The sequence below is a fragment of the Barbus barbus genome (genome assembly GCF_936440315.1).
Source record: "Barbus barbus genome assembly, chromosome: 33".
Taxonomy (NCBI): domain Eukaryota; kingdom Metazoa; phylum Chordata; class Actinopteri; order Cypriniformes; family Cyprinidae; genus Barbus; species Barbus barbus.
In genome coordinates, this window is record NC_136761.1 from 786,140 (window position 1) to 805,387 (window position 19,248).

Sequence of the window (19,248 nt, forward strand, 5' to 3'; positions counted from 1 at the left end):
AAGTAAGCAAAGTTTTTTTTAGTTTTTTTTTTAATTGTAAAAATGCAGAAAGTTTCCTGTAAGGGGTAGGTTTAGGTGTAGGGTGATAGAACATACAGTACAGTATAAAACCCATTACGCCTATGGAGAGCCCCCATTTAGATAGATAAGTAAACCTGTGTTTTGTTGCTGCTGCTGCTGGTTGTTCTGGTCGTTTGCTAGGGTTTTGTTTCTTCTCTGCTCTCTACATACAGTCCCTCCTAGATATGATTTGAAATATCATTCCTGCCAGCATGTGCCCCGAGCTAAAGGAGTATTTCACCCAAACATGAAAATGCACTCACTTTCGGACCATCATCTAACATCAGGATGAGTGTGTTTCTTCTTCAGGTTTGTAGAAATGTAGCATTGCATCGCTGACTCATCAATGGATGCTCTGCAGTGAATGAGTGCCGTCAGAATGAGAGTCCAAACAGCTGATAAAACATCACAATAATCCACATCACTCCAGTCCATCAGTTAACATCTGGAGAAGACAAAAGCTGAAACAAATCCAGCATTAAGATGTTTTTAACTGTCATTTTCAGCTAAAATATGAGTTTATAATCCAAAATAAAACTGGATTCTCATTCTGACGGCACCCATTCACTGCAGAGCATTCATTGCTGAGACACTGATGCAGAAACACATTTATCCAAACCTGATGAAGAAACAAACTCATCCCGATCTTGGATGAACTGAGGATGTCACAGAAGACTCTGGGACTACATATAAGATCCAAGTGCAGTTTTAATGAGTAATCCAGACAAACATCCAAAAACAGGGCAAAAGAAAAAACAGTTTCATGTCTCAAGAGGTAGGGGTTTGCATGGGGTTTCAGAGGGGGGCAGGGTGATTTGAGTTCAGGGCTCTTACAGCCTGGGGGAGAAAGCTGTTGAGCAGTCTGGCGGAACGGGCTCTGATGCTCCGGTACCGTCTTCCTGATGGTAGGAGCTGGAAGAGACTGTGGGAGGGATGGGTGGAGTCCTTCACGATGCTGTTGGTTTTGCTGGAGCATCGTGTAAGGAATGTCCAGGATGGAGGGGAAAGGGGCACCGATGATCTTTGCAGCTGTGTTCACTGTCCGCTGGAGGGTCTTGCGGTCAGCAGCACTGCAGTTCCCGTACCAGACAGTGATGCAGCTGGTCAGCACACTCTCAATGGTGCCTCTGTAGAATGTGGTGAGGATGGGTGGAGGGAGACTTGCTCTTTTCAGCCGGCGGAGAAAGTGTAGGCGCTGTTGTGCCTTTTTAGTGAGTGATAGTGAATAGTGAAGTGACATTCAGCCAAGTATGGTGACCCATACTCGGAATTCGTGCTCTGCATTTAACCCATCACGCGTGCACACACACAGCAGTGAACACACACACACCGTGAACACACACCCGGAGCAGTGGGCAGCCATTTTATGCTGCAGCGCCCGGGGAGCAGTTGGGGGTTCGGTGCCTTGCTCAAGGGCACCTCAGTCGTGGTATTGAGGGTGGAGAGAGCGCTGGACATTCACTCCCCCCACCTACAATTCCTGCCGGCCGGAGACTCGAACCCGCAACCTTTGGATCACGAGTCCAACTCTCTAACCATTAGGCCACGACTTCCCACGACTTTTGGAGAGTGACATGGTGTTGGTGGTCCAGGCGAGATCCTCTGTGATGTGCACCCGCAGGAATTTAGTGCTGCTGACTCTCTCCACAGTCGAACTGTCGATGGTCAGTGGCGGGTGGTCAACGGAGTTTCTCCTGAAGTCCATCACAACCTCCTTTGTCTTCTCCACATTGAGGGACAGATTGTTTGTGCCACACCATTCAGCCAGCTGTGCCACTTCCTCTCTGTAGTGCGTTTCATCGTTGTTGCTGATGAGACCTACCACTGTTGTGTCATCAGCAAACTTGATGATGTGGTTGGAGCTGAACTTGGCAGTGCAGTCGTGGGTCAGCAGTGTGAAGAGCAGCGGGCTAAGCACAGAGCCTTGTGGGGCACCTGTGCTCAGTGTTGTAGTGCTCGAGGTGTTGTTGCCGACACGGACTGACTGAGGTCTTCCAGTTAGAAAGTCCAGGATCCAGTTACAAAGGGAATTGTTAAGGCCCAGCAGGTTTAGCTTATTTATGAGCTGTTGTGGGATTATTGTGTTGAATGCCGAGCTGAAGTCAATGAACAGCATTCTAACATAGGAGTCTTTATTTTCTAGGTGGGTAAGAGCCATGTGGAGGGTGGAGGAAATTGCATCGTCCGTAGAGCGGTTTGGACGGTATGCAAACTGGAGCGGGTCGAGTGTGTTGGGGAGGCTGGTTTTGATGTTATGCATGACTAGCCTCTCAAAGCACTTCATCATGATTGGAGTCAGTGCTATGGGACGGTAGTCATTGAGACAGGACACAGGTGATTTCTTTGGTACCAGTATGATTGTTGTGGATTTGAGACATGCGGGGACGACTGGCTGGCTCAGCGAGGTGTTGAAGATATCTGTTAGGACATCTGTCAGCTGTGCAGCACAGTCTCTCAGAACACGGCCAGGTATGTTGTCAGGACCCGCAGCCTTGCGTGGGTTAATCCTAGATAGGGTCTTCCTTACGTCGGCTGGAGACAGACAGAGCGCGCGGTCGTTGGGAGGTGTGGGCAGTTTTTGTGCAGGTGTGTCATTCTGCATTTCAAACCGTGAATAAAAGTGGTTGAGTGCATCAGGGAGGGATGTGTCCTCATCACAGGCCTGTGGCGGGGGCTTGTAGTCAGTGATGGTCTGAATGGCTTGCCACAGGCTCCGTGTGTCTCTGCTGTCTGTGAAGTGGTTGTTGATTTTTTTGAGCATATGACCGTTTTGCATTTTTAATGCCACAGGACAGATTGGCTCTTGCTGTTTTGAGGGCTGCTTTATCTCCTGATCTGAATGCTTCATCTCTGGTCTTTAGCAGCCCACGAACCTCTGCTGTCATCCATGGCTTCTGGTTTGCACGTGTGGTGATGGTCTTGGTGACTGTCACATCATCAGTGCACTTTTTGATGTAAGCAGTCACAGTTTCAGTGTACTCATGCAGGTCTGTGTGGTTGTTGTAGGTGGCTGCCTCTTTAAACATGTTCCAGTCGGTGTCCTGGAAGCAGTCCTGCAGTGCTGAGGTGGCATTGTCTGGCCATACTGGGATCTGCTTTTGAACCGGTTTGGCGAGTTTAAGAAGTGGTCTATATGCTGGGATTAGCATAACAGTGATGTGGTCCGAGTACCTGAGGTGGGGGCGGGGTACAGCCTTGTAAGCGTTCTTAACTGTTGTCTAAACAAAGTCCAGTGTGTTGTTTCCCCTTGTTGCAAAGTTCACATGTTGGTAGAACTTTGGCAAAACTGTCTTTAAGTTTGCGTGGTTGAAGTCACCGGCTATGATGAAAAAGCCGTCGGGGTTATTTGTTTGTTGTTCACTGATGGCGCTATACAGTTCACGAAGCGCGTGTCACGAAGACAACACCAGCAGAAAACACACAGGAGACAGAGTGACAAAAACACAGTGCAATGCTCAGCGAGCTTGGTATATATCAGGGTGAGCTAAATAGTTCAATGACAAACAGCTGAAGGCAATGAAGCATGATAGTTTGTGCAAGGCTGATGGGAACTGAAGTCCAGAACAAAACACACAGTGATCCGAGAAGAGTGCCCCCTGGTGGCTGCTATAGGCACAGCAGCTGATGGACATTATCACTGCTGCATGAACTACTCCTTTAAAGACAAATCCCTCAACCAATTCAATACAAATAATGAATTTAAAAGCAAGTTTCTCAAACACTCCTCCTGTTTGCCATCAGTCAAACACCAATAATGTCAAACAGATACACTTCAAACTCACACACCATTCAAACAACACCATTAAATGTTTCATATTTGTGGTTTATGCTGTTGTTCTCATCTCTACGGGCCCAAAATGTTACAAACCGAGACAAAATAATTTATGAGATGAGCTCAGAGAAAAACATTTTCAAATCAATAACTTTTTCAGTAACATTTCCTAAAAAAAACAGATATTAGTGTATAAGAACTGGACTAGTCTGACATGTAAAGCTGTCAGGTCAAATACCATTCTGTCTCTTTGTTTTCACTAGATCAGTTTATCTAAAAGCATCATGATCTGTGTTGATCTGGAGACTTTCTGACCCTCACACAAATATTAAAAATGTTCATGAAATACATCAGCATTTCTGGCTGCTCATCAGTTTGGCTCAGAGCATTTCTGTCTCACACAGTGTCTGATTCATCTGTGACGGAAACACCTCGGCTAATTCAGGACAGAGCACGTTTCATTCTGAACACAGTCATACACCTTAAATAAAGCTATTAAACACATGCTCAGAAATCACGATTAGGCTGAAAGAGACGTGTTCAGCTGTTCTTTGTTTAGATTCTGCGTTCTGTTTGATCTTCTTCAGTGAACAGTGAACTAAAGCTGAAATGAATGTGAACACTGTAAAATGTGCGGTACACAGCTCGTGTAGATTGTATGCAGATGTCTATCCTGATGTCTGCTGTAAGCATGTATTAATGCATGAGAAATCCTCTGCAGTTTCTCCAGCGCTGAAGTCCACAGTGAGCCTCAGCCGCTCTGGATCTGATTCCTGGAGTGAACTGGATAAAGTGTTCAGCTCTAAACATTGCGGCCGGCCACAGCCTCGCTCATTTGCATCTCCTGCCGCTTTCTCTCTCTTAAAAGCTGTAATTGCAGGCAGAGGATGCTCTTCACTGCTGTGCTGCTAATGCTGCTGAAAGCCCTGAAGGGTTTTTACACATTATTTGCATATAATCAGTACGTGAGAACAGAGGATTGGTGCAGTAAATATTATTCAGAGTTTCCCAATCACTCCAGCAGCAGGTCAATGAAAAGAGGAGCGTGAGCTGAGGATGCAGAGCCGTAAACACTCACTGTTCACTCACTGTTGTGTGTGCGTGCGTGTGTGTGTATGTGTGCGTGTGTGCATGTGTGCGCGTGTGTGTGTGTGTGTGTGTGTGTGTGTGCATCTGTGTCTGTATGTCTGTGTCTGTGTGTGTGTGTGTGTGTGTGTGTATGTGTGCGTGTGTGCGTGTGTGTGTGTGTGTGTGTGTGTGTGTGTGTGTGTGTGCGTGTGTGCGCATCTGTGTCTGTATGTCTGTGTCTGTGTGTGTGTGTGTGTGTGTGTGTGTGTGTGTGTAAGAAGTGTGAGAAACAGGTCACTGCTCTTTAGGCGTCTGAGAATAATGATAAGGGTGTGTGAAGGCAATGCTTTTACATAAAGAATGCTCCACTTGACATTTAAATTAAAAGCATTCATTATGTAAATATTATGTAAAATGTTCTTGGGTTTTTGAAAGCCACAATATAAATAAAATATTATTATTATTATTAACATTTTATGAATTGTTTATTTATTTTAAAACCTAATGAAACCTACTTAAATAGGCTACAAGTATTTACATAAGTAAATAGTAATAAAATACTTAATACTACTTAATTTGTAAGTAATTCCCAGCTTATAAACTGTAGTCTCTATGTTGTTAATACATGAATATGTCATGTACAAATATTGAGTACTTTCACTGTAATTTACAAATTATTGTTGCACAAATGCAAAGAGATACATCATATACAGTAATAAGAACAAGAATAACAATAATTAGTATATATTAAAGCTAATTAGTATATATTAATGTTTATTAAAGCTAGGTTATTGCCTTTAATTTAGTATTTCCTGTGACTTAATGTAAAGTGAGAACTCTTTACGTCTGATAACCATTAACAACTCAATACTGTACATCATACTGTACAGTTAAGAAAGGATAAGAAAACATTGTTTGATGCTTCATGTTATAGTTTGTGAATAAAGAACTCCCTATTTGCTCATGTTGATGCAGAGAGAACAGTGTTCCTGAAGCTCAGCAGAGACGCTGTGAGAGAGAGAGCTTCTTTCTTTGACCTTTGATTGCTTTTAAAGGAAAGTCTTGGGCTGATTCGAGCGCAGCAGTGCATTAGTCCTGTGTGTTTCCCTTCACACACACTTTACAGTGCTTGTGTGTGTGTTCTGTGAAGGTCATGGCAGGACACATGCTCTTGTGTACGGGTCATGAAATCAACATTATTTCTGTGTTCTCCGTGCATCTATCTAACGCTGACGGCGGTCTGTTGTGCTTGTGTTGGACAGGCATGCGTCTGGTCCTGGACTGCAGGGCTTTCTTCGGCTACAGCGGAGATTCCCGGCCCATCATCTACTGGATGAAGGGAGATAAGTTCGTGGAGGAGCTGGAGGGACACATACGAGAGAGTGAAGTCAGGTACTGCTTTACAATAAACGGTGGTCCGATGAGCGTGCATGAGCTGGAGAACAGAGCGGCATTATATAACACACACTCACAGCCTACAGAAGAGCAGCATGGGGACCGCTGAGCACACAGAGACCTCTAGTGGACATCTGCTGTCATTCACACACAGCTGCACCGGAAACACATGCATGAGTCTTCAAGTGTGCACTATACAGTACATTACTGTGTGCAGTACAGTATCATATACAACACACCACACACTAGACAGTCACAATATGCAATATGTACAGTACCTGTGTGACTGACTGACTGATTGATTGATTGATTGATTGATTGATTGATTGATTGATTGATTGATTGATTGATTGATTGATTGATTGATTGATTGATTGATTGATTGATTGATTGATTGATTGATTGATTGATTGATTGATTGGAGACACTAAGGCCTGGTTTCACAGACAGGGTTTAGACTAAACCAGGATTAGGCCATAGTTCAATTAGGACATTTAAGTAATTTTTATAAACATGCTTAGAAAAAACATTACTGGAGTGCATCTTGAGACAAAACAAAGGCACAGATATATTTTAAGATCAGTCGGTGCAAGTTTATTTCAGTTGAAACAGCCAAGACTTACATGTTAGTCTAGGACTAGGCTTAAGCCTTGTCTGTGAAACTGGGGCTAAATTGTCTATACACTGTATACAGTTTTAGGAATTTTTGGAATTTAAATTGACATATTTAAAAATTGTTGAATTAATTAATTAATTTACAAATTACAGTTGGTCTGGGCTTTCATCAAACATAATATAATTTAATATAATCAGTGTTATAATAGTTAACTAAACTAAAACATATCCATACAAAAACATTTTAGTTCATTGAAACAATAATAAATATTAACTGAAATCAAATGCAATCTAACATTTTTTCATTTTCATTTAGTTTAATGTACTAAAATAATAAAAACTGAAATAACTGAAACTAAACATGAATAATAAAAAAACTATACATATTTTTTTTGAAATGGCACACAACACAAAATAACTTCAACTTTAACTAAATTTAAAATGAAGAAAATTGAACATATAAAAATAATAATAAAAACTGTTCAAAATACTTACAAAAAACTATGATAGCATCTCAATTTGTTTTTATTGTTGTTGGTTTAGTTGTTTTGTATTGTGTACTGTGCAGAGGTGGACAGTAACAACATACATTTACTAGATTACTGTACTTAAGTACACTTCTTGATGTTAAATAAGTCTTTCTGTTTTGCTGTTTTGTTAAAGCAGTGTTGCTGTTGTAAAGTTATACAGCTACAGTTGTGTAGCTGGGTTTTTAAAGCAGGTTTCTTTTTTTCCGTTATCAGCCAGAGCTGCATGAGATCACTGCCATGCTGCTTTTGTTAATTGCAAAATTTAAAACAAATTAAAAAAATTAAGGGAATTATGTTAAGAAAGTGAAAATATATAAGCAGCTGCTGTCACTTTAAGACTAAATCCACAGATCTGACACTCATCAGATCTTCTTCCAGCTGTTTATGGTCATTTAAGACACTGTATTTGAACTCACGTAAGACTGTACTTATGAGGACACATGCACAAAAGGCACTAATTTGACCTAATGTTGTGTGTATATGTTCGTTTAAGCATGATAAGATGCAAATGACAGGTGTCTTGTCCTTTAAGTGTGGCCATCAGTCCAGAGTGTTCCTCTGGGACAGACTCCAGCATCCTCAGCCGTCTGGAGAGTGATGGGATGGAGGAGGTCTGTGGAGAAGAAGCTGCTCTTGTCTCTTGTAGGATGTCCAGAGATCTCTTCTGCTGACTCTGAATATGGTTTTTCCTTCTTATGGTGTCAGAGCTGCTGAACACACGCTGATGTTCACTCCAACACCATCTACAAGCTTCTGACTTGTGTCTAATTTCCTTGTTTCCTTGAACCATCATCTATATCTTTTCTAATATGCAGATTTGAGTTACATTGCCATATCATAGTGTTGCTAATAGCTGTGCACAGAGACGTCAGTGTGCTGAAAGCGTTCAGGTGTTTGGTGTTTTGTGAAGTCCTGGTTCAGGTTTGTCTGCTTCACACCAGTACTGTAAGTCATTATTTCGGTTATTAAACTGGTGTCAGCTGTATATGTTATGACTGTAAGGCCGCTGGAGAACAGCAGAGCGTATGCAGACCTCAGGAGCTCAGATGAATGTTTGTTCACCTTCAGTGACTGTCGTCTGTTTGGGAGGAAATCAGCGTTCAGAAGCACAGATCTGGGTGAATATCCGCATATTTTAGCGTAGTGTAGAGGTTGAATGGGGTGATTCTGTTAAAGGCAGAGCTGTGGTCTATGAAGATGAATGTGGTTCTGAGCCTCTAGATGGTGCTGTCTGTAATTCAGGAGTGAAAAGACCGTGGATAAACTCAAATGTGACCCTGGAGCACAAAAGCAGTCTTAAGTCGCTGGGGTATATTTGTAGCCATAGCCAAAAATACATTGTATGGGTCAAAATTATTGATATTTGGTTTTATGCCAAAAATCATTAGGATATTAAGTAAAGATCATGTTCCATGAAGATATTTAGAAAATGTCCTACTGTAAATATATCATAACTTAATTGCTAAGAACTTCATTTGAACAACTTTAAAGGAGATTTTCTCAATATTTAGATTTTTTTGCTCCCTCAGATTCCAGATTTTCTAATAGTTGTATCTCAGACAAATATTGTCCTATCATAACAAACCATACATCAATGGAAAGATTATTTATTCAGTATATGTATAAATCTCAATTTCTCAAAAAAAATTACACTTATGACTGGTTTTGTGCTCATTTGTGAACATTACTAATAGTAAAGGTTTCCCACAGTCAGTGAAAACCTAAAAAATATCAGGGAAACATAGGCAGTTTGATCATATTGATTTGATAACTGCTGTTACTTTCTCCACTTCATCAGTCCCAGTGGTAGTGTCACAGCTTGTTAATTCATGTTCATGCAATGATGAGATGGTTAGCCAATGCATGCCATTTTACTCTCTCGTGTAGATAAGAGTTATAAGAGTTATCTGCTATGAGTTATCTGATATGACTGCTATAAGTGCATGCTTCTGACGCTGCATGCAGCTGAATCAACCACATACTCATCCCGATGAAAACACTGACCTTAGAAATAACCAACGTGAACACTGAGATTACGCCGATGTATATGGTGAACCCCACTTGAAATGCATACACAAGATGCTTATTTCATTTAACCTGTTTTCATGTCCGTTACTATCGGCGTGTCCTCAGAGCGATACATGCTCTAAACTGCCTTTGCTCCAGCTGTATAAATACAGAAGCTAAATGCTGCTGCTTATATGCTTAATATTTTGCACCCGCATACAATGCAAACTGCTAACATGACACTTAGTTTAAACTTGATTATGGTTGTTCATTTTTGTATTTAATTAGGCAGACCACACAATACACACAGCGATATGGATTAGAAGAGCATTCACTTATCTCAGATGTTGATTTCGCTGTTTCTGAAGCATGCTGCAAACTGCTACAGCAAGCACTAGTCACATATTTGAATGTTGAGCAGCGAGCTCATTGGCTACCAGTACAGGAAAGAACCAATCAGCTGTGCCATGTGATAATGATGTCATTAGGTCAGATTGAGTTAGACCTATCGGACTGCGCCATCTAGCGTTTCATGCCAGAACTCTGTATTGAAGCATAAGACCACATAGAGTCTCAGAGCGGGTCACTGAGCGCTGAGGTGCATGGTGAGTAACAGTCTCCAGAGCTGCAGATATCCACACTTCCACAGACATTAATATCAGCACTACATTTAGACAATGCTGTGCTTCCAGTTTGGGGTAGGACTTTTTCTCTTCCAGCATGACTTAGTGCACAAAGCAAGTTGGATGAGTTTGGTGTAGAAGGACTCGACTGGCCCTGACCTCAAGCCCATCAAACACCTCTGGGCTGAACTGGAAGAGAGACTGAGGGCCAGGTCTTCTCATCTAACATCAGTGTCTGACCTCACAAATGCTCTGCTGGATGAATGTGCAAAATACCCACAGAAACACTCCAAAATCATGTGGAAAGCTGGTCCAGAAGAGAGGAAGCTGTTACAGCTGCAAAAGAATGCAATGTCATTAAAGTCCTTGTTGGTTCTGTCGAGTAATGACTATATAGTAGGCACTCACTTTATGTCTAATGAAGTTGCACTGCTGGGAAATCATGTTGATGATAAAGTAACAAGGTTATCCATAGTTATGTGACAAAAACAAAAGCCTTTGGACTACTTCCAAATTACTCATTTCAAATTAAGTTATGAATGAGCTTTTTTTCTTTCCCAAAAACCACACAAACAGATGGTCTGAAGTAATTCTGCATCTAATCCTAGTGTGACGCACCATTAAACTCAGCAGGAATCAGATCTCCATCAGCACAAGCCTGACTCACACTCACATTTCCATCAGCTGAACACACACACACACACACACACACACACACACACTACACACACACACACACACACATGCACACGTATACACACACACACACACACACTGTCATCCAACATGTCTGACAGCAGCACATTCTCCAAATACTGTTGTTAAGCCACCATCACCTTCCTGATCTCTTTCTCTAGCACACACACACACACTCTCTCTATACACACACACACACACACTCTCTCTCTATATACACACACACACACACACTCTCTCTCTATATATACACACACACACACACACACACACACACACACACAGTGTATTGTTAAGGCAGTGCTGTGCGACAGGTGTGAATGAGTGTGGACACATCTTGAGTTATTAGAGTACAGGTGAAAGAAGAAACACACTTCTTGGAAAATACATTTCAGTGAGGAGCTGACATTACACGTGACCTGCTGTGACGGCCAAAACATTCTGCTAATTATTTTATCTGAGGACATGCTCACTTGTAAATATTAATAATAATAAACACTTCCTAAAAAGTGACAGTAAAGATATTTACATTGTTACAAAAAAATAATTTCCAATAGATGGTTTTCTTTTGAACTTTATATTTATCAAATTATCCTGAAAAAATGGAGTAATGGCATAAAAAGGTAAAACTGGTAATGGAGTAAATTATAATAATATTTCACAATATTTCTGTTGTTGCTGTATTTTGAAACAATAAAATGCAGCATTAGAGACACCTCTTTCATAAATATTTAAAGAACATGTGCTGGCACAGCTGAGGTCAGGCAAACATCAGTAATCAAACACAGTGTTGTTCCTTTGATCTGTAGCATAATTCCTCTGATGGCGTTTCATCTGTTTGAGTCACTGTCAGCCGTTATCCATGATCATTGATCTTTGTGAATTACTCCTTCATTTCAGGTGAATAATGCTCCTCAGTTACTCTTAGAGATGCTGGATCTTTATTCACAGTGGAGCTTTCTTCATGTTTCACATATAAAGTATAAAGAATTGATCAGGAAAACCTGGTTTAATGTCACAGCTGACAGGGAGCACGGGAGAATAACAGAACTGTTTCTGGCTTTTATTGTAACTTTAGTAAGTTGTGAAAGGATGACATTTCAAAAGATGCAATTGATCTTTTTCAGTGCTTTTAAAATGAATGCTTGAGCATAGAATGACTTATAAAACATCAGTATGTATGCTGGGAATAGACTAATATCATATAGATGCTTCACCTCTTTTCATTTCTATTTTTTTTTTTTTTTAAATGAATGACAGCAAGATCTAAAGAGTAATTCATTCTCAAAAACATTAAAATCTGATTATATTTAGACTTAAATGTGAAACATGTCTGTTCATTAAAGCCATGATATTTCTGCTTGTGTAATTCAGATCTTATGTATGTGTAGCCTTTAGATGAACATCAGTTGAAGTTTAAATCAATGTTTCAATTATTTTCCATTCTCAAACCAGTATCAAGTAAGAATATCTCAACCCTTGGCTGTCAAATAATGAATCAAGAAGGAGACGTTATAAACTGCTGCTGATGTTCTGGTTCATTAGACTCACTGAGAACAGAAGAGCATGATGGGATTTATACTGGCAAATGTAGTACTCCATGCATGAAGAAAGTTTCCGTGTCTGCAGAAGTGGTGTGAACAGCGTGAAAGTGTGCTAATGTGTGTGTGTTCAGGCTGGTGCGGGAGTTTCTGGGGGAGAAGGAGGTGGAGCTGTCGCTGGTCTTTGATGCTGTGGAGGAGACGGACATGGGCAACTACACCTGTAACGTGGAGAACCACATCGGCCGAGGCAGCGGGAGCGCCGTCCTGCAGAAGAAAGGTGAAGCACTCAGATCAACACACAGCAGCTGTCTTCCTCATCTTCATCTCATGGACTCCTTCATCTTCATCTCTGACTCTCTCACTCGTATAACAGCAGTTATAAACCAGGAGCTGATATTAAAAACACACTGAGCACAGAACGACTCAAAGTGAACCAGCACTGTCTCGCAAACATAAGAGTAACTTAATAAGTGTTTCAGACACTGACATAAACTCACTTGCATTGTGCACTTAAAAGAAGGGCATTATCATTCTTTTGTTTTCTTCTGAAGTGCGCTTCACATATCTGAACCATCTTCAAGAAACTGCTAAAAACCATTTCTTTCATCTATACTTGACCCTCTAACACTAGCTCTCTCTATTCTATTTCTATTCTATATACTTGTTTTCTTTTTACTTATTATATGAATAAATAAATAAATAAATAGCGTTGCTATGTGTTCTGCTATGGGCTTATCTCAACACTTATATAGTGTTGCTCTTTTGTTGGTGTTGATTGCTTCTATTGTCCTCATTTGTAAGTTGCTTTAGATAAAGGCATCTGCTAAATGCTTAAATGTGCTGTAAATATTGCTGCAGATACATTTTGAGTCATTCAGCTCTGTGAATGATGGTCACTCAATCAGCCACAACACTCAAAAAATCCCAGATATATATAAATCCATCCTTTAGACAGAGGATTGGTGATTTAGTCGTGAGATGTGGTGGACGTGACATTTGTTTATGACAGTTCAAGGGGGAAAAAAATGGTGACACAGCCAATCAAAAGTTTGGAATAACTACGATTTTTTTGTTATAATATTCCAATATTCCTGTTTTTGATCAGATAAATGTATACCTTCGGGAATGTTTCTAAATGAATGAAGTCATGAAGAAGTCATCTGTGCTCTCATGCAGATGTGTACAGGCTGGAGCTGGTTGGTGGTCTGGGTGCCATCATGCTGATATTGGGGATCTTCACAGCCATCTATAAGTGCTATAATGTGGAGATCATGCTGTGCTACCGACGACACTTCGGCAGCGATGAGGCCGATGATGGTACGTAAGAATAATATGAACAATAATGCTTTCGGTTTCTAATTACAAACATTTTGGGTTCAACATCTAGTTCATGGCATGCAACTGTAACTGTAACATTATTAGTACCTTATAAGTACATATTAGTAACTAAATGGTACTTAAGGTCTCATTACTTTCACATTCTCCTTATCAGCTCATTATTATTAACTATTCTTTGAGATTACTTTAAGTAAAATTTTTCTTTTATATATTCTTTTACATTACCCTTATCAACTCATTCATTTGCATTACTCCAAATGTGAGAACTGCAAGGAAAGATTGTATTGTATTGTATAACTTTATTGTCCACCTGAATGGAAAATTGTCTTTGGCTCACCAGCACAACAAAATAAGTAACAACATTCAAGATTTAAGGTCCTTGCACTCTGAGTCCGAAATTCTTGTCCAAAATTTTTGTACGTTAAAAAATAAATACGACCTCACATTGTGTCAATCACGTTTACACACTGCCACCTAAACGTTCGTCCGTCATAAAAAAAAATTTGGACCAGGTTCGATTTTCTGTGTTTTCGCATCTGTAGCAAGCATTTTGATAGGAGAGGATGACGAATACAAAAAAAAAGGCATATGAAAATTCTGAATTCAGTGTGCAAGGACCTTAACACTTGAAATGACACTCCTTTGTTTTGTTATTATTTATTCAACAACCAAGGGCCAGATTTACTAACAGCTCGTGCCAGTGCAAACCGTATTTTGTTAAAATAGTACTGATTTACTAAAAAAGCACAGTGAAGAATTAGCGCAAAAAATGCGTGGACACAGTTGCTTTTGTGCCTGATCTTATTGAATATGCATTTGTAGGAGTTTCCCTTTCAGACGCAAAAGTTATGGGAGGAGAGCATTCAAATGAATCACGCAACGAGAGTTACTAACGTTTGCATTTGTCAAATTACTGGCATTTGCGCCATTATTTAACGCTGCAAAAAAAGCATGTCTTAAAGCAGGCCATAGATTGCACTGGTCATTATGGAAATGATCTGGCCGCGTCTGTGTTCTTTAATGTGCACCTTTTCAGTAAATCACCTGCATAATTTTCCCCTCCCATCAGCTCTAACACTAATTTGCCCTGTTTAGTAAATCTGGCCCCAAGTGTTGTATTTCAAAATACTTTTAATAATATTTTCATCAAAACACATTCAAAATGTTTAAAATACAAATGGATTTCATAAGAAGGTTACATACATAACTCTGCATCATGTTATTGACGCTCTGGGAACACTCTGCGTGACTGGTGTCTGAACGTGTGGAAACATGCCAATCTTGAGGTCAGGGCAGCAAGACCATAACATGGCATCTGTCACGGAATCCCTGGATTCTAATTGTCTGAGGGAAAATGCACAGGCACGCCTGAAGTGTGGCATAGCAGCGCCTCATTCCCTTCTCAGGGAACCGGGTTACATATGTAACCTAAGTCATTCCCTTTTGAATGGAACTCAAAGCTGCGTCATGTGCAGACAGCACTAGATCAGCCCTGAAGGACAAGAGGTCCTGGGGTTAAGTCCTTGTCCAGACTGTAAAATCCTATGAATGTGTGTAGAGAGGACCAGCACACACATCATGTAAGGATGCACTCTTAAGATGCTTGGAAGATGCTACAACTCAGTGCAGCGATCCCTTGAGGCTAAGCCATTCCCCGCACCTCACAGGCCAGTGCAAGAGCATCTGAAATCCAATGTGAAAGGTGCTTTGTGGAGAGAACCACCACAGTTTGGGAGGATTTATCCCACTAGCCTGAGCAGTGGACGTAGATCCTAAATGCCCAGTCCGGACATAAAGGGTGAAGCCTTTTTTGCTCCGGAGATTAATGAGGCCAAGGGAAGAAGGCTTGCAGGATGACTGCCTGGCTAGTTGCAGAAGACACCTTTAAAATGTAATCCAGTCTGGTGTGCAGAATAGCTTTGGCCATTCCAGGAGCAGAGTCTACTGATGGGGCCTGCAGATCTCCTGCTTTTTAAGCAATGTTAATGCTAATAGAATATAAGAGCCACTTTAAGAGTCAGTAACTTCTCTCTAGGTGCTCTAACGGTGCGTTTCCACTACAGCTTCAAATCTGTATTCAGTGCTGCTCGCAACGCAACAGCACCAAATTTAGGCCAGAGCACTCTGAAAACCATGTTTACACCCTGTTTGTGCCTCAGCCAACTGGCACTATGCAGAAGTCGAGACACCAAGGGATGCCTCCCCACAGAAGCTATCGATTGGTACACGCCTAGAGGAAATAGTGGCCACATTCACACAACGACTCAAAGAGATGCTATTTTAGGGCTCTGTGAGCTGTACCCCTCAGGGGCTAGAACCGAAGTTTCCAGGGCTGATAGATCAACCCCTGTAATCCTGTGAATCCTGAAACCTTTCCTTACAGTATCCAGGACTAATTGGGATACATTTGACTGTAGCTGCCATGCAGCTAAATGATCTGAAAGAGATAATTTTTTTGGATATTTGACATAGAATTGGTCATCCTGGGCTCTGAATCAGCTCGCTGGCAGGGATCAACAAAGCTTGCAAGTGTCAGGTCTTCTGCTGCCTGTGAGGAGATCATGAGTGGATCTCCCCTCGGATGGCTGGATTTGTGTGCCCTGCCCGACCCCTAATGTTTTTGAGGGGAGGCGTAAGCAGCCACACTGGCCTTTTGTTTCTCCTGGTGGATATAAGGGTCTGGTCAGGAACAGTTACTGTAGTTGACGCCGATCGCGTCCAGCTAATTGCCATGCTTCCACACGTCAATGAAGTGTTCCCACAACATCAATGCCATGATGCAGTGTCGATTTATATTCATAACAGAACGCAGTTTTTCAAATTTCATACACATATGTGATTCATTAAGCATGAAGCTGCATCCCTAAACCAAACCCCCAGTGGAGCGTGAGACTATTCCAATTTATATGCATTTGCCAAAACGTAAAATAGTTACAAATTGTCATGAGATTGTTATTGTACCAACCATTTTATAATCATAATTTAATGTGTAATATGATGAAAGAATTAACCTGTGCAATACAATGTATATGTTCCTTACAGACAACAAGGAATATGACGCCTACCTGTCCTACACCAAAGTGGACCTGGAGTCGCTGGAGTGTGAGATGAGCGAGGAGGAGCTGTTCGCTCTGGAGATCTTACCGGACGTTCTGGAGAAACACTACGGATATAAACTCTTCATCCCGCACCGAGACCTCATTCCCAGCAGCAGTAAGAGCAACACCTGACTAGGGCTGTTGTGATTCGTCGATTTTAGTCGACTAGTCGATTTTTAAAAATTGTCGACTTCATTTTGCTCGTGTCGACTAACCGGCAAAATACTGGAAGTGGCGCATTTCACAGACGAGAATCCATAAAACACATTATTAGACTATTTTCCAAGGCTGCATGATATATTAAACCCATTTAAAATCATAATTAAGCATAATTGTGAATTCACAAACGCTATGATTTAATTAAATAATTGTATGAGATGCAGTTCACACAGTATATGGTCTTTAATTATTTGCATGCGTGTAGGTCATTTTTATTACCACAAAAAAAACATATATATATATATATATATATATATATATATATAATTATATGGCTCTATGAAATCCGTATTATTTCCAAATTCAGTTTTTAAAATGTTATTAATCAAAAGTCTAATTAATTGAGTTTTACAGTTTTACCAAATTCTGTTTTCCATTATTTCTGGATTCCATTTTAATTGTTCCATTAAATTTTAATAATAAAAAGCATCTCCAATTAATTGATTTTATATACATATAAAAAAAAAAGTATTTTTTTAGTAATACTGCACATTTACATTTTTCACCTAAATAAATTCTGGTAAATAATATTTCTGGTAAATACTCCTTTAAAAGGTGTTTTTTTGATGATAATGTTATTATTAAACTAGAACAGGTGGATATGATGTCATCCTCACACTATAATACTGAACTGATTTCAGTGATTTGGACTGACAGATGGATTTCATTTGGTTTAATAAAATATTAAGTAAAATTGTAGATTTTTTGTGTGGGAAAGTCTACTAAAACTTGACTAAAACTAAATAAGATAGGTTTGACTAAATATGATAAAAACTAATAAGGACATTTAACACGGGACTAAGACTAAGATTAAATTGAAAGTATCTGACAAACTGAACACTAGTGTTGATGATGTGTATTTCTAATCAAAGAACCGACTCTCTCTCAGGTCAATTCTAGAGTGCTGGAAAGATGTGTAAGAGATAATGTTGCAAAATCACCGATAGGCCTGTTCCACAACTGCAAGATAAACAAACTCAGGATCCCAGTATGTACAAAACAAAACAAATCCAACTCGCTTTGAACAGTACTACCCGCATTATACATTTTTGTTGACTAATGGCAGATCCTGAGCTTGTGCTTAGTCCACAATCACATGCACAGAGATGTGTGACATCTGCAGCAAACAGAGTCATGTGAAACAGGAAGAAAGAGTGCCATTCACTTCCTGTGAGCGATGCGCTTCTCAGATGATAATGAAGGATTGCCATAAACAATATGAAGAGTTGAGATACATTTAACGCAACAAGAAGAAATGGCCACAGAAGCGTGAGAACTGCTGAAGAGAGAGAAAATAGCTGAACAGAAAATATTTATCAACAGTAATGTGGATCATTCACCCTCATAATGACATTTAGGCAATACTGCAATTAAACTTTACCGCATGTAAACACAATATGTCAACCAATCAGTACGTTGATGCAAATAAACTATGATGTACAGATTTTAATCGCAATAAACATGCCTGTAAACACTTTAACAAAGAATGAAGTGACCAATAATAATCAAATTCCAGAGAGCTGTGCGAAATATGAACATTAGCACATGTTCTGCTTCTTAGTTTGATCAGCTGGTGTAAACCACTGAATACTTCTGCATTATACAGCAGCATCCAGGACCTCTATCCTTTACCCTGAGCGGTGTTTTCCCACATTCAGCATGTGTGGGAATATTAAACATGAAACACTCCTCTGCAGAGAGCATGTCAGCTCCCTTCTATAGATGCAGAAACTCCCCCAGGCATGTTGGATGTGTTGTTACTCAGCGCAGTCTGATGAAGATGACACTGATTCTGTTGAACAGGAGGAAACTCACACCAACACCAGGAGAAAATAGAAAGGCTTCTGTTAGGGGGAAAGGAAAGGGAAGTGGTGTGTGGCCAAGTATGCTGACCCATATTTGGAATTTGTGCTCTGCATTTAACCCATCCAAGTGTACACTCAGTAGTGAACATACTCCCGGAGCAGTGGGCAGCCAATGCTGCGGCGCCCGGGGAGCAGTTGGGGGTTCAGTGGCTTGCTCAAGGGTCTCACCTCAGTCGTGGTATTGAGGGTGGAGAGGGTGTTGGTTATTCACTCCCCCACCTACAATCCCTGCTGGACCTGAGACTCGAACCCACAACCTTCAGGTTACAAGTCCAACTCTCTATCCATTAGGCCACGACTGCCCATGTTATGGCCCCTTTAAAGCAGATCAGTAATTAAAACATGCTCATTATCACAAAAGAGTTGATTTTAAGTCATTGTTTGTTTTGTTTTTTTAATAAATTCACAGATTTATTAA

At 40.5% G+C, this 19,248-nt stretch overlaps 1 protein-coding gene across 1 annotated transcript in view; it reads left to right on the top strand.

Moving 5' to 3' along the window:
- Window positions 1-19,248, top strand: part of LOC306853639 (X-linked interleukin-1 receptor accessory protein-like 2) — a gene marked incomplete at both ends in the record, with an annotated part of 255,464 nt that overhangs the window by 233,559 nt on the left and 2,657 nt on the right. Inside the window, 4 exons of the mRNA XM_079391194.1 lie at window positions 6,163-6,292; window positions 12,442-12,587; window positions 13,487-13,627; window positions 16,691-16,861. Of these exons, the coding sequence (XP_079247320.1) occupies window positions 6,163-6,292; window positions 12,442-12,587; window positions 13,487-13,627; window positions 16,691-16,861 (588 nt within the window). The remainder of the gene's footprint in view (window positions 1-6,162; window positions 6,293-12,441; window positions 12,588-13,486; window positions 13,628-16,690; window positions 16,862-19,248) is intronic.